This window comes from Microtus oregoni, unplaced genomic scaffold, assembly GCF_018167655.1.
Source record: "Microtus oregoni isolate MIOR12 unplaced genomic scaffold, Mior012 000008F_ref0000371, whole genome shotgun sequence".
Lineage (NCBI taxonomy): Eukaryota > Metazoa > Chordata > Mammalia > Rodentia > Cricetidae > Microtus > Microtus oregoni.
In genome coordinates this window covers 7,397,496-7,424,488 of record NW_024543067.1, presented here as the reverse complement: position 1 = coordinate 7,424,488, position 26,993 = coordinate 7,397,496, and the positions used below count along the sequence as shown (strand labels likewise).

The 26,993-nt window shown below is 41.6% G+C and overlaps 1 protein-coding gene across 1 annotated transcript in view; it reads right to left on the bottom strand.

Moving 5' to 3' along the window:
- Musk (muscle associated receptor tyrosine kinase) overlaps positions 1-26,993 on the bottom strand; it is a 70,707-nt gene that overhangs the window by 5,060 nt on the left and 38,654 nt on the right. Inside the window, exons 8-13 of the mRNA XM_041657371.1 lie at positions 21,633-21,792; positions 17,231-17,237; positions 10,605-10,868; positions 8,988-9,163; positions 8,299-8,322; positions 152-350 (exon numbers count right to left, since the gene is read on the bottom strand). Coding sequence (XP_041513305.1) covers positions 152-350; positions 8,299-8,322; positions 8,988-9,163; positions 10,605-10,868; positions 17,231-17,237; positions 21,633-21,792 — 830 coding nt within the window. The remainder of the gene's footprint in view (positions 1-151; positions 351-8,298; positions 8,323-8,987; positions 9,164-10,604; positions 10,869-17,230; positions 17,238-21,632; positions 21,793-26,993) is intronic.

Sequence of the window (26,993 nt, the reverse complement as noted above, 5' to 3'; positions counted from 1 at the left end):
AAGTTAGGTGTCTAATTTTACAGCCAGGGCATGGGCGTTAGTAAGGTGACGGTGGTTTGACAGATGCTCCCCTTCTAATCCCCAGTTCCAGAACCAAGCATGTGGGCTGAAAGGCATGGCTGTATGTGGTAGGCTTGGACTCGAACCTCACCTTTTCTTGTTTTTCCACTCTTTCCTTCTTCGGCAGCAGTAAAGGGTGGCGATGGTAAGGAGGGCAAACAGGGCGAAGCTGGACATGATAGAGATGATGACCGTCATGGAGTATGCAGGAGAGACAGCGAAGGAAGAGGTGGAGGAAGGCAGATTTGGAATGTCCACACTCGGCTTGGAGGACGTTATTGGCGGGAATGCTGCAGGGAAACAATAGTGCTTCTTGCTTATTTTGGAAACTTCCAGAGTCAGTGTTTGAACTGCAGCACTCACTGCCACAGCCTGAAAGATACGCTAGGGTATCAGGAGCTCCTTGGTGAGCTGTCTGTAAAGTCCGGGATTAAGAATCCAATAAGGTTCATTTGCAAAGAAGAGGAGAAATATGATTTTCTGAAAGAAATATAAATCCCAGGCTTAGGCTCCTTATGCCTGACTCAAAGTATGCACTAAAAATATTTTCACATAAAGAGACTGAAGGTGAGAACATCTGAGCTGAGCTTCTGCATGTGTGTGTGTGTGTGTGTGTGTGTGTGTGTGTGTTTGAACATGTGTGTAGTGGGTTTACAACTAATAAAAATAATGGAAGAAGATGGGCAATGAAATCATTGGGATAAAAAGGAGCAGAAGTCAATTCATCTAAAACTTGAACTCTAGTCAAACTCCCATGTGAAAAGGCCAATAAGATTAAGAAAACAAGTAAAATCTGCATTTGTGCTAGAACAGACAGATGCTACCCTTACGTTGCCCTGCGCACAAGGTCATCGTGGATGTAGTTAAAAAGCCTTATTATGAATACCTTGAAATCTTCATTGCAGAGTGAATGAAGACAAAAATCATGGAAACAGAATATTTTATACATAACCCAAACCAGTCCTGACAGCTAAGAATCAGCTTTGTGGCCTAAAAGGAGAAGATCTTTTCCTCAAACATCTGGGGAAGACTGACAGATGTGGCTGCCATTAGGCCACAAAGACAAACCTCAATAAATTTCAAAAGCATAAATGCACAGCTCTGTTCTCTCGCCCAAAATGCATATAGTGAGAGATTAAATAGAACCCAATAGGATGATGAAGAAAAAGAGAAATGTGTTGCTTTTCTCTTTTAAAAGTAGAAGTAGCCATAGCTAGAGGTCAGAAAAAAGTCTTAATGGCATGTATGAAATTAGCCTAAAACTGCAGTCACTGATGAACTCATGGTTTTCTCGGCTTCTATTACACATGAGGAAGAGAATGAACGGAATGTGAGACCTTAGACAAGCAACGGGAACTCTTGAGAACAAAAGGAAAACAGGGGACATAACAATACCCATGTGCAAGCAGAAGTTACAAAGTGAGACTACACACACGCCAAATGACAGAGATGAGTCAAGTTCAAGTCTTTTAAATATTTAGAACATGGTTGGATGAGTGGAATTTTAATTGGAAAAAGACAAGAAAGCCACAAAGGTAGCAATTAAGAAGGGTTGTCTCGACTGACTCAAAGATCAATAAAAACAAAACAGTATGTAATTATGCAATCACATTTCAAAATCTTAGAGAAAATGATAGGAATACAGCAGTTACCAAATATGAATAAAAATATGCCTGAGGAGTAGAACCATAAGCAAGAAATTACTTTTAAATACCATTGTATAATGACAAACACGCTTGGGAGACGAGAGAGTTAAAATTCCAGTTATCGCAATACGTCCCATCTAGAGAACACACGTTTAACCCATTACAGAAGTTCCAGTGCCAGTATGTAACCCAGAAACATTAGTATGAAAGCAAAGGGCACACGCCAACTATGACAGAGCTTCAGAAGTGTCTAAGTGAGCAGTTGCTGACTGATCCCAGTACAGTAAGAGAATACAGTTTTCACAAGCGAGAAGATAGTAATATAAAAAATCAAAAACACCAAAGAAAACCATATTTCAACAGAAGCTAAAGACATTTAGAAAAGGGCATTCTTAAAGCGATGGCTGTAAGATGTGCCTCCATCTGCCTACTTAGTTTGGAGTGGGGGCAGCTCACCACTGCTAGCTGAACAAAAGAAAACCTTTAGTACAAGAGTGCCCAGGGCCATTTGAAACACAGCGTTCGTGAAAGTGTAGGCTATAAGGGGTGTTTATGTATGACTTCTTGTCGAGGAGTGAACAAAGTGAAAACCGCTGCCCACTGATGGCTAAGCGAGTGGCTTTGAATTGTAGAGGTCAAGCTTGGTCACTGCTGTGACTTTAGGAAGGCACATGGTGCAGGAAAACACTCAGTACAGCAATAGACATCTGCACAGGACTAATGACAGCTTGACTTATCAAGACACAGCCGCGTGGGCTTGGGGTCTAACACTGGTCCACAGTCACCACCAGCTTTCTCAATCCAAAGGAAACCTTACAAAAGTCAGCAAACTCCTCATTCTAAATACAGTAAGGAACCATTACTAAAGGATAGATAAAACCTTTGCTACACAAGAATGAGGATGAGTGTTTGAATCACCAGAACCCAGTGAAAAGCTGAGTGTGGTGGCATGAACTTGTAACCCCAGGACTTGGGAGGGGGCACAAACAGCTGGGTCCCAGAGTTTGCTGGTTGGCCCATCTAGCCATTAAGTGAGCACCCGGTTCCGTGAGAGTCCTTGTCTCAAAAAATAAGATGGATGGTGATGAAGACATCAATGTCTAATCTCCACATATGTTCACACGGGTGCATCTGCCCACATACACACGTGCACACAGACGCACACACACCATCCACTCACTCACCAACCCACACACACGCAAACACACACTAAATTATTAGAAAGTAGATTTTAATGACATGTGTTTTAAAGCTCCATGATCACTCTGGAAGATTTATTTTTAAAGCACGAGAATTGGCATAGTTTCACCAGTAGTTCTGTATGGTTTCAAACATCCCTTCCTTTCTGGATAGTTCTACTATGATTCTTTGATTGCTGCTCAGCAGAACAAGCTGCTCAGGTTTTCTCCAGAGCTCTGTCAGCTACCTCTCTGGACCAAATGACCAAGTCAGATTTCCATTATATTTCCTCTTTATCCTTAATTTTTGGTTAACAAACTCTGCGTCTTTATCTTTCCCCTGTGGGAAGACAGTGACATCTGAAGCTATGTGTAAGGCAGTAATATGTATCATCACCTGACACTAAATATGTCTATGCCTTAATCCTGGATAGCCAACTTCCAGAACTCCAAGAAACAGATTCCTGTGGCTTACAGGCTTCTCCTTCTATTGTGCTTTGTATTTGTTACCGTATGCTAATAGGCCAAAGCCAGCATGGCTACTGTAGGTGGCTGCACAGGGGGCATCACGACAGTTGAGAGGAATGAGGATGGGGAGATAAGGTTTTCCAAGGAAGAACTGCATCTACTGGGTTGGAACCAAGCTGTTGGACTTCTCCCAAAGTGTGCCTGACAGTTGCATTGCTGCGGGTGGGAATTTTTATAGTTAATGCAGATATCATCTTTAGGTCATAAGAAGGCCTCGTATGCCAAGGGGAGTTGGTTGGCCTTTGCCTTGCAGCAAGAGGGGAAAACCACAGGAGGCTTCAAGCAGTGCAGCAAGTGGTCAGCTTGGTGCATTAGAAAGATGTCTCCCTGACGTCTATGACATCATCCCCACTGTGGCTGATCTCTAGCTCCTAACAGGACCTCCTAAGGAAAGAATCAGAAAGAGATGTGTGATGCACACCGTTGGGCAGGATTTCTACCCACACACACACCACCAATAAAGAGAAAACCTAAAAGCTTCTGCCCAGACAGAGAAAAAAATACAAAAAAAAAAATAGCCAGAAACATTAAAATACTTGCTTTCCAAACTAGAAGCTAGAAAAGCTGCAATAACATCTACAGGCTGGATAGAGAAATATGATGTCGCTTAAGATCTTCCTGTCCTGCTATTTCACCCCAGTTACTGTGGTCAGAGAAGACTGTTGGGCGATATTCACCACCTCAATGATTCACTCTCAAGATCTTCTTTGAGGAAATACATAAAACATCTGACTCCAGACCATCTGAATCTGAAGGAGACATCAATATAAGAATAAAAAGCAATAATACAAGATATTTGATTTTAGCCTAAGAAGATAATGATGACATGACTGGGAACTTCTTCTAATTCTCTAAATAAAAGTCTAGAGACAGTCATTCTGCAAGGGAAAACCTGATGCCAGGGAAATAAACAGCAAGGGAAAAGTATTCTGAGGCTCTCTCTAGAGATTCTAAAGGTTTGAAAAGTGGGCAGAACGAGGAACGTGAAAGAAAAGCTAGGACCTGACTTTCATAGGAAAGTGGGAAAATAACTTGCCAAAAATTAGTTTAAAAAAATGATTCGTAGGAACTGTTCTGCTTCTACCTCTCCAGCAGTGGCATTGAGTGTATGCCATCCCGGTTCTCTTTCACGTGGTGCTAGGGTTGAACGTACATCATTGGGAGAGATGATCGGGCAATTAGCGTAAAGTTTACTCAACACTAATGAAAGAACAAGCCTTAATCACAGACAATTACTGCATTCTAATTTTCACCGGACCCTGTTCTGTCTACTGCATTCAGTCCTGAACATCCCTTCATCTTCCTGCTGCCAGTGCAGGGCAGACATGAAGGTACGGACTTTGGAGCTCAACTCACAGAAGGAAAAGTTGGAGATGGGAGTGTTTAGTGGAGAGAGGAAGAAACAACAAGGAGGCAGGGCACGTGTCTCCAAGTATTTTTGAAGTCCATGCTACAAAGGGTGAGCCACAGGAATGGAAAAACCACCAGCTATTAGAAGCTATAGAGGACCAAGTTTAGTTTGACATGGCCGAAATGTGCTCACAATTAAAGGGGTGAGTTTGAGTTGGGAGAGGGGTGTCTGCAGAGACAATGCAGAGGATGTTCTCCCCCGGGAGAGGAATCACGTGAGAGAACTCTTAACATCACTTCCAACTCTGATTCTGTGAATTCCTAGCTTTCCCGTCTCCACAAGATGGGCCCAACCAGCATTTTAAATGATTGATTAAAATATTAGTTCATTACGTCTCTCTCTCTCTCTCTCTCTCTCTCTCTCTTTCTCTCTCTCTTTCTCTCTCTCTCTCTCTCTCTCTCTCTCTCCTTTCCTCGCTCTCTCACTTCATCTGTGGCCAAAGTAGTCTCTGATCATGATGGAAACTGAATTTTAGAAACAACGCATGCGTTTATTGAAATGCTGCTAAGAGGATTGTCAAGTTGTCTGGATTGTTTAGAATCAGAAATGTTTTGGCCAATGGTAGGAGCTTCCCCAGAACAGCATCTCCTGTAGAGCAAATCTATCAGAACAGCCAGGCAAACTTTTCATGTCAGGTCTTGGAAATTAAAAAGGGGGGGGGGGGTTATAGAAAACCATCAGTTGTAACAATTGAAAAATCAGAGTCTGATAATGGAGCTAGAACCAGGCAGATTAGGGCTTGAATACTGGCTTAATCCCTATACTACATAGGTGAGAGATGGGGAGGAGTCTGATGATGGAACCAGCACCAGACAGAATGGGCCTGAATACTGACTTAACCCCAATGCTACGTAGGACCCAGGGAGGGTGGAGGGTGAGGGGAGTCAGTTGATCTGTTTCTCACACTGACTAGTATGTAGGACGGAGTGTGTTCATGGTACCTACTTCAATAGGGTTGTTGGGGGACTCACAAGAGACTGTGTACAACCACACTAATCGGTTTGTCAGAATTGGGTTACGTAGATTCTCGGGGTGCAGAAATGGTGAGAGCAGAGTTGGAAGGGAAAAGGGGATGGGAGGGATGTAGCTCTCGTTACCAGAGTAAGCCAGATTGCATTTAGTTTCTACAGAGGCTTTGAAATAGAAGGCAGGCGCACTGCTGAGCGTGCCTGGAAGGCATGTGGAATGCCACAGAAGAGACAAACAGTCTGTTTAGCTCAGAGTGATGTAAATATGGCGAAGTCATGGCATATTCAGGGAGATATTTCACTTCAGCAAAAGATGATGTTAACGTAAAACAACCCCAGAGACTGCTGAAACTCTAGCTCCCGTGTTGAGCGAAAAAAAACTAAAGCAAAGAGAAAGAAGGACTTTAAAAGTTTTTCAGTTGTGCCTCAAAGTGAGCTAGTAATGATGTTTGGGATTTACTGAGAAGCCATAAAGCAGGGCCTACAACACGGCTCAGTGTGGAAAGGCACTTACCACCGAGCCAGATGAACTGAGTTTGATCCCCAGGACCCATATGGTAGAACTGATTCTCACAAGTTGTCCTCTGGCCTGTGAGTATATGCACACACATGCACACACATGCTAAGTAAATAAATGTAATAAGATCTTTTTAAAAAATAAATCATGAAAAGAGGAATATTTGAAGATTTAAAACATTCCCATTGAATGCGACTTGGTGTGTGTATTCAGAACACTTTCCTTGCTAGAATTAACCCACTCTAAGTTAGCAAAGAAGATGAGCTGCTTTTAACTCAGAGAGCACAGACATTCCCCACCCATGTCCAGAGAAAATTATCTTTTTACAAGAGCTGGAGCTGATTTTCTCAAATGTATAAAAAAAATCTCATATGATTGTTTTCTAAAGTCAAGAAATTAACATCTGTAGCTAGTTTGTGTCGCTGAGTATCTCAACTTGCAGCAGTTCTTTCTCTCCTGCATGTGGGTCCCAGGGACTGATCCATCAGGATTGGCAACAAGTGCCTTTACCCTTTGAGCTCTCTTCCTGGCCCTCCTGATGACCCTTTCAAAGTTATTTTGCTTAGCTTTGCAAACACTATACTAAAAGGTGGCTATCCTAAAGCAACAACAATCATAAAAACCAAACGATCAAACAAAAACTAATTCCACAGTCAGAAGACAGCATTCTATATTACAGAGAAGTTAAGAAAGGGTTTTTGAGGCTTTTTACCTCAAAAAAAATGATAGATCGGTAGATGAGGAGACAGAATTATCTGGCTTGATGCTAATACAGAAAATCAAACCATCACAAAATACTCTTCATATATGTCCAATTTAATGTATCAATTTATAAAATGTAAGAGGAAGCTCAAATCCTAGATTGCACTCCACACCAAATGCTCCCGAATGTGTATGTGGGGAACCCAGGCAGCTACACTTCTTAAAGTTTTCCCACTGAAGCCAGGGTGTAGGGCAGATGAGGAGTCACTCTGAGCCAGTGCATGGTGGCAACATTTGCAGCTGGGGAAGAATCAAAGCCAGAAAGCTGGAGGCCAGCGTGAGCTACTGAAAGAGATCACGTCTAAGACAATCCAGTATTCAGGATGCATCTCAGATGTAGAAGGCTTGTCTGACATCGAGTTGGTCATGGGTTTGTTCCCCATCACCACTAAAAACCCCACTATATTTGAGCACCTTTTAAGAAGGATTGAATTTTTCTGAGTCTTCAGATAGAAACAATGGCCCACATTGGTTTTGAAGGTTTGATTTCGGGAGGGCAGGGAAGAGTTGAGTAGAGGAATGGGTTAAATGAATGAACACAATCAAAATGTGTCGCACGAAAGTCCCAAAGAATTACTAATAAATAAACACAGCAAGAAAAAGGAGATTCCAGTGACATCCTAAGAGCTTCTTCTTTGTTACTAGTAGAGTGGTTAATTTAGAATTAAAACAAAATATTATGAAAAGTAGGATTATAGATGATGTATTGCCTTTTCATTTCCCCCCTTGGTTCAAATGACAAAATGTTCTGTAATTAATATAGAATTTGTGTATAAAAATTTGAGGACTAAAAGAAGACTAAGAAAAAATTTTTAAGAAGTATACCTATTCCCAAAAAAAGAAAGACTTGTTACAAATGAAGGTCACAAAACAGCTCAGTAGAGAAAAATGGTATTTGTTTCTATTGGAAAAATAATTACATTGTATGAAATTGTTGCTGCAGAATCCAAAGTCTTCGGTAACCGATTTTTCAAACATCTGAGGTATAAAAAAGGCCAACCATCTTGAGGAAGGAGATAATATTTGTTCCTTTCGCTAAGCATCATGTTCTAGCTGAGGCAGGGGATGAGCCCCGACACTGTGTGTGTGTGGGGGGGGGACGGGGGGGGGGGGCTGATGACGCTCAGAACATTCTGTTCTGGAGATCGGGGAGTGTAATGTAAATAATACATGCATGAATCCACTTACAAACACAGAAGATTTCAGAGGCACAAACGGAATTACTTACTTGTTATGTTTTCTTTTTTATAATCTGAGGGGGAAAGGATAAAAATTGGTTTTAAGTAAGCATTGAGGTATCTCCTAGATCCTTGAGCTACCGCTAAGAAATGCGACTTTCCCTGCCAGTGTTTAAATGAGTGACAGAAAAGCATTCAAACCTGAAGAGCGCATCTTTGAAACGAAACCAGCCATTAGGGTAGCATCGTCCTTACAAACGAAACTCATAAAACACCATGCAGTCGCTGGGTGTGGTTTTGTGAGGTCAGCGTTTCCAAACATGTGGCTCGTTTTCTGCATGCTTTAAAAAAAATCTGCATCGTTGGCTAAGAAAGAGGATTATTTGTTCCTTTACGCCATTCCTCTGACAAACTATGAGATATTTCTTAGCCGTTGTCCCATACATCCCAGAAAATGCTACACTCGGGAACCCCTGTGAAATAAAGCAAGATCCAAGCAGCAGTTAAAAGTGCCCTTCGGTTTATTTGAAAACAAATCAAATTAATCTTTTTGCTAACCTAAGTGATTAGGGTAGTATTAGGATTCTGCTGTTAACGTGTGTGGAGAGGGCAAAGCAAAAAAAACATTAGAACAGCCTAGAAAGCCTGAAAATGTTAGGCGCTTTAAGGACACACCTTACTTGACTCTAAACAGTAAATTTGCCTTAACTTCCAAAGTCTGGAGGGAATTCCATGTTACCTAAATAGGGCAGTCTTGTGCAGGCCATGGGATCCCGGTGCATGCTGGGAAGCCTGCTGCAGTCTGGCACCGGGAGGAGATGCATCCCGGAGCGGTAGACTCCTCTGTGGGTCGTTCCTTCCATCGCCAGCCATTCCTTTGCACAGAACAGCTCCTTCACGGCCAAGCAGTACTCTCTAAAATGTGGAAGGGCGAGCAAGACCTGATGAACCACAGCGAGTTAAAGGCAAATTTGCAGTGAGGCTTAAATTTTGTATTTTTTGAAACATTGTCACATAGCGGTGTCTTTGCTTACAAAAGCCTTTTTAAATGACTCTTTGTGACTTAACCAATGCAAGGCATTATGAAATACAGGCATTAAAAATTTACTAGACTGTGCTGTGAGACGAATACTATCTTATTTAGTTTTTTCCCCTTAAATTTAGAATGAGTAGGATAAGAGTCCCTGATATATTATCACTTGAAGTTCATATTAACAATAAAGGTACAGAGGCTGGAGAGATAGTTCAGAGGTCGAGAGCACTTGCTGCCATTGCAGAAGACCCAGGTTCAATTCCCAGCAGCCATATGTTAGCTCACAGTCATCTGTAACTGTAGATCTGAGGGATCCAATAGGCACTTACATGTGCACATACGTGTGTGCAGGACAAACATTCATACACATAAAATTAAATCAGTAACCTTTAAAAAAAAAAGATACAGAAACAAGGTTGATAGTTTAAAGAGCATATGAACCAAGGGATATGGCATCACCCCAGGCCTGATGGGCCAGCCTTGAGAAAGGACACCCCTGAACCTGCTTGCTCTGCTCCCTGGAAGAGAACAGCGGCACCAGCCACGGTTTACAGGAGCACCCTGGGTTCCTAGGCCAGCCCTTCCCTGGAGAGTGGAGTTCTGCCCTGAGGGTCTGAGGGCTTCCACCTGAGATGCCCAATTAGAGACAGTGTGAGGCTGTTCAGCCCCGGGAAACTGTGGAGGGCGTAGAAGAGCTGAAGAAAAGCTAGTTGTATTAATTGGGATTGGAAGATAACTTATTTTTTTGGACTTCCTAGGACAAATTGTGTCAAGACAACCCTGGGTAATTCCAAATTAAGGTTGTTAGGGCTGATAATAAGAGGAGAAAATAATTTAAGAGGGAAAATAATGAAAATACGTAAGGGCTTGGGTGCAGCCCAAGCTTGTGTAGCATGAACACGCACGTGCGCGTGCATGCATACACACACACACACACACACACACACACACACACACACTGTAACATGCGTCCTACATCCCTATCAAGGAGAAAGAAAATTTTGTGTGTGTGCTTATGCACATATATATCACAGGGATCTTTTTGTGGCGTGCAAGCCACTTTTTGATTGAGATTAATATTTTCTGCAAATTCAGAGTATGTGCATCATAGATTGGCATCAATGCTGTAAATGGGAGAAATTTTGTTTTTTTTAATTACTTTCTTTGAATGAGTGGGAATTTTGCCAATCATTAATTTTATGTGTGTGAATGTTTTTCCAAGTATGTGCACCATGTAAGTGCCTACTGCTCATGACAATGTCTTCTTTTGCAAATGGTTGGCATACAAAGAATGAAATATTTTATGCATTTTCAAAGTTTTACCTGCAAATGGGCATGGGGGTAGGTACCATTCCTGGGTTGCACTCTTGGAAGAGATGGTTACACAGCAGAGCCTCGGCAGCCGGCCGGCAGAGTGGGCTCACAGTCTTCAGCTCATTCCATGCAGTGTGGATCAGCAGCTCTTGGGTCTCCTCAGGGTCCGAGTAGGAGGTGTTGAAAAAGACCAGGGCATCCTTGGCCAGGACTGCGTCACACACCTCCCCTCTGTACTGGGCGCAGTAGCCTTTGCTGTCTTTCTGTGATTTACTGAAAGAAGTGATGAGCAGCGTAACCCGTCAGATGCAATTTCTTGGCATCCGTTCTGCCTCCGCCACCCCTCACATCTACATCACAGAAATAGGGAGAAACTGTCCTGGCAAATGTGGTGAAATGTTTCGTCTGAAAATCTCCCCATTCCCAGGAGCAACAGTGTCACCTCTAGATACCGCCAGCTGTGGAAAGCTTTGGTAACGATGGAGAACTGAATGAATGTGGGCATTTTTGTTGTTTACGTTATACACAGAATGATTGTTCTTGCTCAGTCAGCTCACATCCTGATTTACACACAAACTGATAAAATCCAAGAAAAAATATCCTTTGTGGTGGATAACAGATGAGAGAACATATTTATTGTTCCCGTGGAAAAAGTATCAGCAGTTTTGAGAACAATCTATGTTACCATAGCTAAGTACCCAAAATGTTTAGTACATTCCCATCTTGGCTATCTCACTTCTTTACTGGGACAATAATAGCTCATAGACTCCTTGGCAATTATTCAATATTTAACATGTGTAGGCACCATCATGGGCTTCTGTATTCTTATGGTTTCCATGAGATCTCAATCACTGACAGGATGGAAAACTTCAATCATACCTCTCATTAAATGCATGCTATTAATTGTAGATATTTACTATTAAGACTTAACTTTTCATTACCAGTCTATAAAAGATTTAGAGTATATAAATTCAGCAGACTGAATTTTGTGAACTTCTAAATGCTTAGGGAACACTATTTGAACTTTAAAAAGTCCATACTGTATAAATTAACACTGTCAGGTCTTTGAAACAAACCCATTAAAACAAGACACCATGTATCCAAATAAAATCATGTTTCATAAGATAGTTTCAGTTTGGATTGGTCACTTAATAATTGGCCAGCAAAACCATTATTATGCCAATTAGTTCATAGGGGATATTTAAAATAAAAAGCCTTGAATCAGAAAATAACCCACTTAGGCAAGCCAATTTGTGGTGGCATTTAAAAAAAAAGTCATGGTTACTGTAGCTCAGCAAAACAGACTAACAACCAACAACCAGAAGGAGCACATCCTGGTTTGCCAGCAGTCTCACATATTTCTAGTGGCATTTCACTTGTATTTTAAGAAATATAACTTGCCTGGGAATCAGAAAAGTAAAACAGTCACACTGGCCAGCCTTATAGACAGGCAGGCGGTAGTGGTGCACACCTTTAATCCCAGCCCTAGAGTGGATTATAGGACAGGAGGAGACAGTTCTCAGACACAGTCTCATTCTGAGATTCCTGGAGGCAGGACTGTCATTTCGGACTGAGGTGGAGGTAAGAACCAGTGACTGGCTGTTTTGCTTTTCTGACCCCAGGCAAGTTTTATTTATTAAAATACAAGTGAGACGGTACTACATAGATTTTTTTTTTTTTTTTTTGGTAAAAATGAGGGAGTGAATAAGAGCAGGAAAAAACAAACAAACCCTGTATCCTGTAAAAGTTGAATGTGTCTCACAACGTGGGCTACTCATCCGGGTCCTAATGTCGAGTGCTAACTACTGAATGGAGCTATTGTTTTTCCATGAACATCAAAATATAATACACATTGGTGATTTCCCTTTAATTGCACAAACAAAACACGTCTTTTTGGAAAAAGAAAAAGACCCTACAGAAAACTAGTAAAAATGGCCTCAGAAATAAGAAATTGGTAATCAAAGAATAAAAGAGCAGAAGAAGAGAGTTGAACAGGTTTTGAAGACTTTTGCTAGCGTACATATGCTTGATTACCTTCACAACCCAAGCATACAAATATTCACTATGTATATATATATACATATTAATGTATAGAAAGATATATCTTATATATCTAGAGATCGCCTCTTAAAAACCAATGAACTGAGCAGGGTGGTGGTGGCGCATGCCTTTAATCCCAGCACTCGGGAGACAGAGGCAGGCAGATCTATGTGAGTTCGAGGCCAGCGTGGTCTAGAAGAGCTAGTTCCAGGACAGGAACCAAAAAGCTACAGAGAAACCCTGTCTTGAAAATCCAAAAAAAAACCAAAAAACAAAAAACAAAACAAAACAACAACAAAAAACAATGAACTGCCTACTCACAGTTTGGGTATTTTACCATTTTACCCCCCCCCCCCTTTTAGAAGATGTTTATAAAACTCAAATTTTACACAGCTTCTAATTTTAGATACCAGAAATGGATGCAAATTGAATTATTTAGTCCACAGACTTTCTAAATTTATCATGAAGTAATACTAATAAAAACCCTGAATGGGGCTCCCAGCAAGAACTGGGAGTTGAGGTGAATAGAAGCCCTCTACCCCTGTGTTTTCTGTGGGCGTTCCCACTGCCCACCTGAGATTGTGTCTCTATCATAGTTCTTGACACATAGTTCCTGTCTTGCGGGCAGCTGGTTCTGTGACTCCTTTGAACAGTGGGGCAGAGGTCACAGAGCTCCCTTTCAGAAAGCTGACTATTCTGGACTGTTCCGGTAAACCAGCTCTTCAATCCAGGAGTTAGTCTTGCACATGATATCCATTCCTATATTACCTCCTTACTGCAGACCTGGCTGCACACCTTCTGCAGGGGCAAGAACGAGTATTTGGTCCTAGATTCCTCCCTCGCCGTCTCTTATGAAGGACCGCCCTGAAGTCAAACGGAACATTCATGCGATTCTTCCCCCCTTTCCTCTCTTCTAAAACAAGTCTGAATCACATCCCGAAGGGCTACCTTCCTGTTTCTGTGAAGGAGGGAGCATCTCTTTCCTTTGAACTTTGTCCAAGGGCATATGCAGAGGGCCAGCTATGTCCTGTTTGGTTTCTGACACCAGCTCCTGTAGTGGAGGTAAACCCGATAGCCTTCCCTCTCCTCGGATCTCCCCTTACATAGTAACTGCCACATTTCCCCTACAAAGGTGATGCGGAAGGAGGTTCCCAGCCATTCCCTGTCTTCAAAGCACTGCCTGTTGTCTGTCAGTGATTCATTCCTTTGCTAAGGCTGAGGCCAGCACGTATAACTCAAGATCTGTCAGACTCCACTCTTAAAGAAATACAAAGATTCAAAAAAGGACCTCATGATTTTTGATAATATTTTAAAACCTGGGAATGAGATCAGTTATGACTACTCATGATTACATGTACTTAAAGCCAATTTAAATGTTCACATGTACACACCATGAGGGACACTCTTTTTTCAAAGTGGCATTTTTTTCAGTCTTTTGTCTAAGAAAAATTTTCTTTTTAACTAACCAATTGACAGAAGTTGTGTATGATACTTAGACATTTACATATATCATAGAATGGCTAAGTTGGATTTGTTAACACACGCATTATCTCAGATGCATATTACCATTTGTGGTGAGAACAATTCAAGTCTGTTTAGAGATCTTTTTAAAAGAATTCTCTACATTATTATTACCTCTGGTCACCATGTCCTATGAAAGGTCTCTTCAACTTGTTCCTCTATGTGGCTGAGGTCGTAGCCTTCTTATTTTAAAGTTTATGCTTTTGCTTTAAAGACTTTATTTTTTCTGGAGAGCTATGAATGGTATCTATATTTAAGTGGCTGTGAAAAACTAAAAAGAATATTTGATGACATGTGAAAACTACATGCGCATCAAATATATGTCCACAAATGAAGTTTTATTTATTTCTTTTTTTAAAAAATGGCAATTGTACCTGCTTACCCACTTTCCATGGGTGCTTTGGGCTAAACCACCAGGCAGAACAGTTTTAATGATGTCTTTATGGCTCACTGAATGAATATATTAATATCTGACCCTTTATAGAGGATGTTAGCCAACCTCCGCTGTAGCATAGCGATCAAATGTCACTTGGCTGGACTGCCAAGCGCGATGTTCTCGGTGAGGAGGACATGACCTCTCGTGCTTCCTGTGAGCAAAAGCTGAGAACTTTTTCTATACAAAATTCAGAGGAATGGCGTAAAGGAACTAGAGTATAAAGAAGAAGCTCTTTTTATTAAAAAAAAAAACAGAAAAATGGGGAAAATTGATTTTGTCTTTTCCAGAAGTTAAAAGAGAGAAAGAACATGAGGTTGGGTGGGTAAGGGGGGGCCAGATTTAAGAGGGGTTGGGAAACAAACAGGGATAGAATATGATTAAGAAATATAAACCATATGAAATTCTAAAAAAGCAAATAAAATAGACATAAATATATTTATAAACCTAACATATATTAATACCATAGACAGATATTTCCTATATTACATATTTGTATATAATAAGTTATATATTTTTTATATACAGAAATATCAGAATTAAGCTGTAAATACATTTTTGCATCCTGCATTTTTGCCCCATAACATACTAAAAGCCTTGTCTGTGCCTTCAAAAAAACAGAGCTTCTAATCAATTCCCTTTATCAGTAGATACATATAATGTTTATATGTTATATCCACGAGAGCTAGCAGTGTGCCTAGTGTTCATAAGTCTTATAATTTCCTTAGAATAGATTTCTAAAAGTGGATTTTTGTCTATAGATACGACTAACTTAAGACTAATAAAAATTTCTAAGTTGGAATTCATAAAACCAGCAATAAATATCTCACTATCAGCAGAGTCGGAGAGTATTTACATTATCACAAGAGAAAAGTGGATGGGGTGGTTCCTTTTACTTTTGAAACGTGGTCTCCCTTTGCCTAAGCTGGCCTCAAAACTTCCCCATCTCCTGTCCCTGTCTTCTGAGGCTTGGGATGACCTGTGCCATTTCCACATCCAGCTGGAAATTGTTCTTTGTCTAGCATCTATTTCTCTACTAACATGCTTAAATGTCTTCATTTGAGTTCACTTCTGTGGAGATGACCTATGTCTACTCTTTAAGCCCTTGAAATCTATGATTCCACTATTACGCTATCATACAATTAATCTTTATATGCAGGAAAATACAAACCTCCAGGCACATGGGAAAGTAAAGTTGGTTTTGTGTGTCCATTTCCAAAATATTTCCAACAATAGAGTACTTGGTTTTAAAAAGGCATGAAGGGCAGTTATGGGAACGAAAGGTGTCGCGTGTATCTTCATTGTCAAATGGCTTGTATTTCAACTCCTATTGTGCTTACTTTATATGTCCCTTCCTTCAGTAGATAGGTAGATATCCTAGACTTCACTGTCAAGCTCTTACGAGGCAGTATACCCCCTCTAGGAACTGAGAGAAGCACTTAATAGCTAACAACTCACCTCACAGCAGAACATTAAGGCTCTATATATAGAGATGAGATTTAGAAGGAACCACATTTTATTGTGTGTTGAGTTATTATATGCTGTGGAATTCAAGCTAGTGTCTAGAGTTTTACATTCTTCTCACTTTCTGGTCCCATTGCTAGGACACTGCTGTGCAGTGGTTTTGAGCCTGAATTCTGGAGTCTGTCTGCCTGAATGTTGATGGAGGCCTAGCATTTTGTGACCCATGAAGTCTAGCAACCTTTGCTGCATCTGGGTCCCTGTATGGAAAAGCATGAATAAAAACACCTCCCCCTAAAGTCCCTGCAATGTTAAAATGAGAACGGGCACCTTAACACTAACTGCAGTGGTCATTATTGCTATTATAAATTAGTCATTTGTACTTATTTCACACCGTGGCATTTTGAAAGCTTTTTTGGTTTGTTTATTCACCTGTTTGGTTTTGGGTTTTCCAAGACAGGGTTTCCTTAAGCCAAGGCTGGTTTTGAACTCCGATACTTCTGTTTTAGCTTCCAGTGTCTGACAAGTAGACACCACCACACCTGGTAAATTGCTTGATTGTTTTCTTTTTTTCTTTCATTTGCTTGTTGAGACAAAGTATCATGTAGTACAGATTAACCCCAAATTCACTATGTAGCCTGGCTAGCCTTAAACACGCTATGCAGTTCAGCCTGGTCTTAAACATCTGATCCTTCTGACTCACCTTTTGGAGAGTTGGAATTAGATGCATGAACTATGCCGAGTTGCCATATAGAGTTTTAATAAAAGTCAATTTAATATAAAATGCTATAGTTAAAACTTCTATAAGTTGATATTTATTATCTCTTGGAAAAATACAAGAAGACTTTTGGAGTTAGTCTTGAGCTGCATTCAAACTGCCTCATCTCTACCTGAGTGAGCTTTCAGTGCAAAGAGTTTCTCGGTTTCTTTTCTGAAGACAGAGGCAATCATGGTTTCTATGTGGTGGGGCTACCTGGAGGATACAAATAACCTATGGAGAGCATCTGATGCATAATAAATACTCAGTTGACCTTTCATTTTTTATCATTTTATAAAAATATGAAACAGCTTTAGACACGAGAAATGCTCAAAAATTTATAGTTCTCAGTAGACAAATCCTTGTTATGGTAAATCAAAACCACAAGTGACATGAAACTTTGGAATAATAAAGAATTCTTACCTCCACTCTGGTAACAGGAGAGGAAGTGTCCATAGGAAACCACAGACAAAGAAAAAGAACAGAGGAAAGTCAGTACATGCTCAACTTACAGTTTAACCACTAAAACCAAAGGTTCTGGGAACTTCTCTGCTTCTACTGGGAAGCTAGAGGCTACATTAACAGGTGGAATTGGGGGAGATTAGGACAGTACTGTCCCTGGGAGCTGGAATCATTTCAGATAGTGGCTGCCATGGGTACCACCAGTCACACATGAAAGAAAATACCCATTTCATCAAATTTTGTGATTAAGTTAATAGATAAGGTAGACAGGCAGATAGGAAAATAGAAGAGATAGATAGATGATAGATAGATAGGTAGATAGATAGATAGATAGATAGATAGATAGATAGATACTGGAGAAAAGTAACAGAGTTTTCTCTGTGTGCATATCAAGTCTAGATTTCAATACACTGCACATTTCAGCACGCTGATTGAACATTGTCATCTTGGGACTTTGTCACCTCGCTGTGTCCTCTTGAATTTATGAGCCATTCAAGCTTGCTGGGTTATAGAGGAAGTTCTTCCAGATGCTGTGTGCTCCACCTCGATGGTCCTTTTCCAGTTCAATTGACCACGCTTTCCAGGATAGTTTCAAGTCTTACTCCTAGGGACCCAGTTCTTCCCAACTCTAAAGTGACATCCACAACCTTACTGTCAGACCCATTGACTAGTTAAGTCAACCCTGATATCACCAGTCTTGATGGCCATTGACCCTACAGAAGTGACTGATGTTCCGCTGCATTCAGCTCTGCTGCGACATCAGTTGGAAAACCCTTCTTTCTCTGCTGCTGCCTGCCCAGCTAGGCATCCTTCCCGTATTCCGTCCCCTGTCCCACTGTGGTTTCCTCTGGTCTTTCATCGCTGCTCATCCTTATCCTTTACCCCTGGACACTGCCTCTACATTGGCTCTCTCATAACTTATGGAGTGCTGTGACACAAGACAAGTCCACTGGGAGGGCTAGGTGGTTCAGTGGGTAGAAGCGCATCCTGCGCTGGAGACCTGAGTTCAAGCTCCAGAATGTACATGAAGGTAGAAATATAGAACTGAGTTCACAGAGTTGTGCTGTGACCTCTACACATGCCAGGGCATGAGCACCCCACACTCCCATACACACACACACACACACACACACACACACCCCACACAAATAATCATAATTGTTTAATTTTTAAAAGAAGATTCCATTACATGTTAGGACTATGCATCTCTCCGTTGGTATATTTCATTGTTAGTAGAATTGGATCTAGTTCTTGCTGGTTAGGACAGGGATGGAGAGATGCTGCTACTCTGTAAGACATAAGCCAGTTGTGCTCAGGGGCGTTGGATGTTTCTGCAAGATCAGGCCACAGGATGAATGGGTAGTAACAACTGTTTTCCTAGCTTCTTTTCTTATTGCTCGCAGTGCTGTCTCTGCAACTATTTTGGTATCTGTATGAAGAGGCTCTAAAGATTAAAGATTACCACACTAGGAGTACGGATCCTCCCAGCTGGTCTGCGGTAGACAAGAGGAAGGTAAAGAGGTGCAGAATTTGAATATGCAGTTTTGTAGATTGTGGAGCCTAATTTCTGTATACAAAATAGCTAGTAAGATAAACGCTAAACAAAGAGCTTTGCTTGTGACTTCTCATTTGGAATTCTAAAAACAAAGCACAGCAGAAGGGTCTCCTGCCCTGAAGTGGGAAGACAGCACCAGAGTCAGCAGATCAGCATGATGTGAATACGCGGACAACAGACCGAGTGAGGAAGTTTAAATCACGCTTTGATTGTGCACACCTTACAAGAGAGGCAGAGGTGGTTTCAGGCCCACAGAGGACACAGGCCGCTGAGGAGTCAGCAGGCTTGCCTTCAGGTCTCAGAGGAGGTAGACAGGGTGACCTCACAGTGAAGGCTACAGAGCAGACTCTGTGTAGGCATTTGATGATGGATTTGGCTGAGCTGCCAAGAGCTGTAACTCTCTAGAAAGTTCCCACAGGCAGTAAGTCATCCAGGGAAGCCTTTTGGGTTCTACCCCAGCTAAGAGATGAAATCACAAGTTTTCCAGCTTCAGATTCTAGATTCAAAAGATCGGAGAGCACCACTGAAGTGCAAGCCCCTTTCTTCCTTGCCATATAGGGCAGAGATGGAAGAAGGAGGAAGGGGGAACTCGAGCAAGGGATTATCACTAAAGCACCAAGAATTTGCATAACTGGGACCCTCTGTAGACTGGCAACAATAATATTTATCTTCTGTCAAGTGGAGGAAAAAGCTAAGCTAAATCATATATGTGCCTGAAATATCCCTATGTAAATGTGCTCATCCTTTCAACAGAATATATTGAAATCTCAAGCGTATATTAACTAATTCTCCGACTTTAGGGCCACGTTTGAGCACTTGAAAGCCTCAATTTTATTCTGGTATCCCCTCCTCTTTTCTCAGTTACCTGCCATTGCCACTGTATTCTAGATAGCATGTCTTTTCTAGGCTCACTGAGGAGTCTCCAGCGGGGCATGCCGGCCAACCTCCCGTCACTTCCTACATGTTGATTTGCTGAAGGGTGTATCTGGCCGTCGCACCTGCTTCCTCCTCTACAATGAAGAAGTGACTTCTCATTTATGGAGGATGGGCTGACCCAATCCGGGCTCTTCAGAAGCTGGCTACACTTCACATTTCAAACTTGTCTCGTTACTTGCTACCTCCTTCTGTTCTCCAGCGCAGAGGTTAACTGGCTTTTGGACACACTTCAACCTGTCCATCTCATAGCCATGTCCACACTAATGGCCTCTGTCCCTTCAACCTCTCTTGCCCTCCTGTTGTGCAGTCAGTATTTGTGGGACAGAACAGGTTCTGTGCCAGCATGCCCATGGCTGGAAAACTTCCTTTCTCCATGGCCATCCTTAGAAAGCAAGATCCATTGTTAATCGGTTTTTGTTTTATTCTGCCCCACAGAGTGGGCCACACTCATCATATTTAATAAAGGCATATAAAGCCTGTTATAAACTGCAAAGTGCAGTGTAAGCAGCGATCATTTTATTGTTCTCCTTAGCATATTGAACTGAATTTGCGTCTTGTCATTGCCTAGATGATACCGTTTAACTCATGCAGTGACCTAAGGCCCTATAGACAGACAAATCCTCCGAGAAGATGGTAGGGAGAGCCTATTTCTTGACTTTGTAGGCATGTCCTCAAGGTCCAGCCTTGTCGACTGCTACTTATACTCTTTGGCCTTTATTCATTTCAGATTCAAAATCATAGGCACTGATGGAAAGTTCTCTATCAGGGAAGATCAAAGGAATAGGCTGTAATAAGAAACAGCAGGCCCCAGGAGCTGGCCCTGAGTCCTCCAGTGCTGGCCTTACATGTCAGGCCAAGTACCTTTTGACTAGTCCTTGAACAGGAGGCCTGCTGTGAGGCTGACATGCCTGGCATTTCCTGATACAAGGATTATTTCCACCTCTAGGAATTCCACAAATGTGCCTAGAAGTCTTTTGGATATTTAACTTTGAAAAATAACCCTTCATAACACAATGTAGCTAACCTAGAAACCCATGTGTCAGCTGTTTCCCGTGAAAATACCTGCAAGTCTTGCTGTCACTTAGATAACACAGGAAAGTGAACACACAAACACACACACACACAGTAAAAAAATGCCTTCAAGAAACAGCCATACGGAAATTGACTCAGCCATGTTAAATATCCCCCACGTTTCTGAGAGCCTTGGGAAGTTTGCTTAATCCAGATGGGAGGTGCAGGAGAAGGAGGAGGGAGGAAAGGAAGGAAGGATGGAAGGAAGGAACTCAGAAAGGGAGATGGGGACAAGGAAGGGAGGGGAAGGAGAGGAAAGGAGGGAGACAGAAGCAGAGGGAGGGAGGGACGACTTGTGGATAGGGACAGGGAGGAGGCAAGGAGAGGGAAGGAAGAAAGAGTGAAAAAAGAAAGGAAAGAAAGAGAAAAATAAGGTCCTACAAATTGGTATCTGCTATCTGAGAAAGAATGTTGAGATTTAATTTTTAATACAACCAAGTCAATGTCTATGACTCCATCATTCAAGAGTGTCAAAACAAACAAGGAATTAGCCTTGAGGAGATTGGGGAGGTAAAAGAGGCTGTCATATGCTAAGAATCGTGTTTCTTTCTGAACTCCTCTTCCACCAATCCCAATCCCACTCTGAGTAAGCCTGTCTTACTCATCAATCGGTTGAGTCTGCGAACATTTCTGTGTGTGGATATTAAGCGAGTGTTTACTGGAGATAGGAAGATGACTCCAGGAGTAAAAGTGGTTGCTATGCAAACCCGAGGACCTGAGTTTGCATCCCCAGCATCTACCCGGATTTTGTGGCGTGCCTTCTGTGCCTTCTCTGGAGCAGCGCAAACACGCAGCACCTACCTACTATACTGACTGTGGCCGCAGCCTTTGCCGTACTGAACTTCTCTCCATGCTTGTTGGTAGCTATACATGTGTAGAGTCCTGGCTTGGTGATAAAGAGCTGGAGTCTTGAGTCAATCACCCGGTCTTTCACACTCTCTTGAATGGACCCTGAGGAAACCTGATGGGTATGGGAACAATAAAAGATAGAACGAGATTACCCTTTCCTAATATACCACATTGGCAGTCTGGTATAAAAGGACAAAGCATTTCAGTTACGATCAACAGGCATGAGAAAGACCTGCAAACACAGACATAGGTTCCCCATCCCTGGGCCTTTTGAGGTGTCAGATACTCAAGCCAAACCCAGTGTCTCTTTCTCTTCCTGCTGTCTTGGCTCCTCCTCCAGCACCATGTCTACCTGCATTCCACCATGCTTCCCACCATGATGATAATGGATTAAGCCTCTGAACCAATAAGCAAGCCCCAATTAATTAATCGTTTTCCTTTATATGAATCATTTTTGTCATGGTGTCTCTTCACAGCAATAGAAACCTCCTCTGTGCCTCCCATTTCCTTCCCCCTTCCCCCACTCCTCTCCCCCTCCCCCCACTACTCAGTGTCACTGGGTTTTGATCCTACTGCATGTACTGGCTTTGTGGGAGCCTAGCCTGTTTGGATGCTCACCTTCCTAGACTTAGATGGAGGGGGAAGGACCTTGGACTTCCCACAGGGCAGGGAACCCTGACTGCTCTTCAGGCACTGGGTTTTGATCCTACTGCATGTACTGGCTTTGAGGGAGCCTAGTCTGTTTAGATGCGCACCTTCCTGGACCTGGATGGAGGGGGGAGGACCTTGGCTCCCTCCTTTGAGAAGAAATCCAGCATTGCTATGCAGCCACTTAGAAACAGGTGACCCTCAGGGCTGCCAAGACTGCCCACCATCCTGTTCACACCTAAGCATGCCATTCCTCAGCACCTCCAGAGATCATGAGGTCACTGAAAACACGTCTCATTGAAAGAAGAGCTCTTCAAGCTGCCTGACCTCTCCAGGGGCCTCCATCCAAGTGCTGAATGTTCAGGCTGAGAGACCAGCTCCTTCCTCAGGGCTGGTGTGGCTTCTCAGCGCTTTTCCTCCTGTGTCCAGGGGCCTCACCTCACTCCCTCAGTGACTCATGCACAGCAGGCCTTGTTAGTCATAGTTTGAATTTGTTTTTCTTTCATCACAGCTCACCCTGACTAACACTTTAGTATTTTTGATGATCTAAAAATAAAAGCAACCCTCTGCCCTCTATTTGGATCATTTTGGCCCTTCGCTGGGTTTTTAAAAGATCAAAGGGATGAGTTCAGATTATTGTTGTGACCTTTTACCAAGGTATGCCTAAAGACTACCGGAACAGTGGCCCTGCAAGCTTATCTGTGGCCTGTATGGATTTGACTAACTTTGTACTGAAAATATGTTTTAAGGTATATTGTTTTTTGAACCTGTCATTATTCCCTAAATAAAATAGTGTAACAGTTATTTACATAGCATTTTTTACCAAGAGATTATTTAAAGTACAAAGAAGAGTATGTGTAAATACTACACAATTGGACATAAGAGGCTGAGCATCCAAAGTTTTGGTTATCCATGGAGAGTCCTAGCACCAATATCCCATGATAACCAAGAGCCAACTGGGCTTAACTCAGGTGCATATATCTGGCATTTGCAGTAAGGATGTTTTTGCCTAGTCTCTCAGATTGGCTAAACCAAAGAAGCCAGAATAAATACTCTTCTCTGGCTAGAACATTCTGTCTTTCTGATAGTGATGACTTCTGTAAGGAGGTAGATGAATCTGTTAACTTGCTTGGCTGCAGGAATTATCTCACCGAGTACATTACAAACAAAACATAGTCTCTGTCTTAAACATATTACAGGAAAAATATAATAAAGAAAACTTGGGGACTACAGAGATGGGTTGGCGGCTAAGAGCATGTACTGCTCTTGCAGAGGACCCAAGTTCGGATCCCAGCACCCACATCACAATGGGCAGAATACAGCTGCCTATAACTCCAGCTCCAGGGAGTCTGACGCCCTTTTCTGAACTCCACAGGCACATGCATGCACCCACACACAATCTCACAATCATACACACACGTGCACACATGATTAAAACTACAGTAAAGCTTTTGAAAAAGAAATACTTTTAAAAGAGGCAGTAAAATAGAAAGTTCTATTAGACATAACAATATCTGAGCTAATGTATACCTGCATAACATTTGTGCGCATCGTGAATCCACTAATGAGGCCATCTTGGGATAATCTAGTAACAGCCATAGACAGTCTTGTATATGATAACTTCATCCGAACACAGAAATGCCTAGAAAGGTATTCTGGCTCCAACGGCACTACATTATCAATAATTTCAGCTAGCTGGGGAAACATCATAAAACAGTCAGTGTATGTCCCAATAAGGTCCATGCTCCTGACATTGTTATAATAAATACTGTTTGTCTCTGCATTGTAGAAAAACAGGTGCTGAGCTGAGCGGTGTTTCTGTGTTGATTTTTATTTATTACTTTAGCCACAAATATTGTTCTCTTTCAAGCTGGCTACTGATAACCCCACACAGGTCTCACGAGATATGTAATTAGTTTGTTTTACGAGTTAATAATATAAAATGACTCCAAAGTTCACATGCTTGAAGCCAAAATCATGTCTTCTACCAGATTTTTTTGGAGGGAGGGCACCAACTGGCTCCCAAACCATGATACAGAGACAGAGTAGTTTTGGATGCTCGGCCTAGCTAAGGTGCATTTCTGGCTAGCTATATTAACTTAACCTGTTTCTCTCTCCGTATCTTTTGCCTCTGGGCTAATTACCTCTCTGACTTCTGTTTTATCTTACTTTCTCTGCTTCTCTACATCTGACTGACTGGCGTCTGCCTGGTTTCTTGCTCCCGGCTTGTCCCTTATTCTCTCCTCCTTCTCTCCTTCTTTCCTCCTTTTTCTGAGCCTAGATTTCTCCTCTGATTTATTCTCTCTGTCCACCAGCCCCACCTATCCTTTCTCTGCCTAGCTATTGGCTATTCCACTCTTTATTAGATCAAACAGGTGCCTTAGACAAAGTGAAACAAATACAACACTTCTTTCCATAATTGAACAAATGCAATATGAACAAATGTGACACATCTTTCCCTAGTTAAAATAATATTCTACAACAATGACCTTTTAAAAATCTGGGTGAAGTATGGTTATTTATAAGACTATTAAACAACACTATCTTCAAAATATATGCACTGCCTGTTTCTTTTATAAAACTATTTTAACAAAACTATCTCAACTTTTATAATTTTTAAGGAATACTGTGTATTGTGTTTAGACAGTTTTCTAAACTTTAGCTAAATATCTATATAATAGTTATTGTTAGAATAGCTTTCAATAAATATGGTTCTAGGATATGGAAAGGCTTTCTTCTTAAAAATAGTAAGCTCCCAGGCACAGAAGCGCAAGCCTTTAACCCTAGCACTTGGGTAGCAGAGGCAGGCAGATCTCTTTGAGTTTCAGGAAAAGCCTGGTCTACTAATGAGTTCCAGGACAGCCGTGGCTACATAGAGAAATGCTGTCTCAAAAGATATACTCTTCTCTATATCCACTATTGTGTTAAAAAAATAAATAAATGATACCTGTCATTCCCAAGTTTATCTGACTACAAATTTCCATGGGGGGGGGGGGATAACATTTCCATTGGAAGAAAGGAGATATGTCTTAAGTGAGGGAGCATTGATTGACTTTCTTCTACTCTTCATCTCTGGCTATCCAGTGTTTTAGTTGGTATGGGAGATGGGGAACAGTCTCGTCTTTTGTGGTATTATAGGCTTATTACCATGTTGGAAGGTTAAAGTGACTAGCCATTGTGTATCATTTGAACATTTTTTGTGTAGCATCCTTAATCAATATTCTGATGCTTCCTTACTCTCCTGGGTGATTCTAAATCTAGTCAAGTTGACTTCAGAGAGGCATCTGTTGACTGGGAATCTGACTAGAGAGGATGTAGAGGAAAGAGAAGCTATCCTCAAAGGTATAGCAGCGAAAGTGCCTCAGAATTTTAGAGGTTTGCCTTGTACCTTCTTCACTTCAGGCTCTGCACCAAAGAAAAAAATGCAAGCTTGCCAGGCAATTCCATAAGGCTGGCCTAACATTGACCTTGGAACATGATCTTGATAGCTTGCTGGAAGAACAGGCTGCTCCCAGTTTGGAAAACAGATACAATAATCCAGAACTGAAAACAGAGCAAGACGAAAATGTGGGGCTACATGGGGTGAAGGGATGGAGCAACACAAGGGAAACCGCACCTCATGAGCATGCCGTGCTCTCCAATAATCGATACAATTGATGAAAGGGAAGTATATTGATTTAAATTGCATCTGTATGAAAATAATAAAAATATATTTCTTCCCCTCATAAACACAACCTTAAACCTGTACTAGTTAGAGGTTTGTCTTTTGTTTTGCCAAATGGACACAAGTTAAAATCATCTGGGAAGAGCAAACTTCAATTGAAGAATTGCCTCTATCTTACTGGTCTATAGGCATGTCTGTGGGGTGTTTTGTTGATTAATAGTTAATTTGGGAGGGTCTAGGCTACTGTGGGTGTTACCATCCCTACACAGGTGGTCCAGGGATGTATAAGAAAGCAGACTGAGCAAGCCATGGAGAGTAAGTCATAAGCAGCTTTCCCGCAGGGTCTCTGCTTCGGTTCCTGCCTTGACTTTCATGTTAGACTATAAGCTGTCGGCTTAAATAAAACCTCAAGTTGCTTTTTGGTTGTTGTTTTTTTGTTTTATCACAGCAACAGAAAGCAGACTAAGATAAAGTAAAAATTATATTCACACCAAACACAAATAGACAACAGGCAATGTTTAAAAAATATGGCAGTAATAGTTGTGATTAATTTCCCTTTCTAGATATCAACAAACTAGCTGTTATAGATAAACCTTCAATAGAAATAGACTTGCAATTAAGTCCCTTGCCAGACAAGGGAAAGTAGAAGTTGCTTCAGGGACCTCTACAGGCCTTTCTGACACACGGTGGCCGCCTCACCCCTCATATTTACATTCATTCATCTATAACCACACTAACCTCTTTGATTCTTCTCCAACAGACATGTCTACACACTCATCTCAGAGACTTTGTCTAGTAACCTTCCAGCAGCTGTCCACATAGCCTCCCCTGTCATTATATCTAAACCTCTTCCCAGTTGTCTCTGTCTCAGTTAGACTCAACCACTCTACTGAAACCGGGATCTTTCTCCTAAGGCCCAACTTTCTGTCTCATTTCCAACTTCATGCTTGTTATTTTTTGTCCTAATTGACACAATCCACACAAAATGTACACTCTCTTTC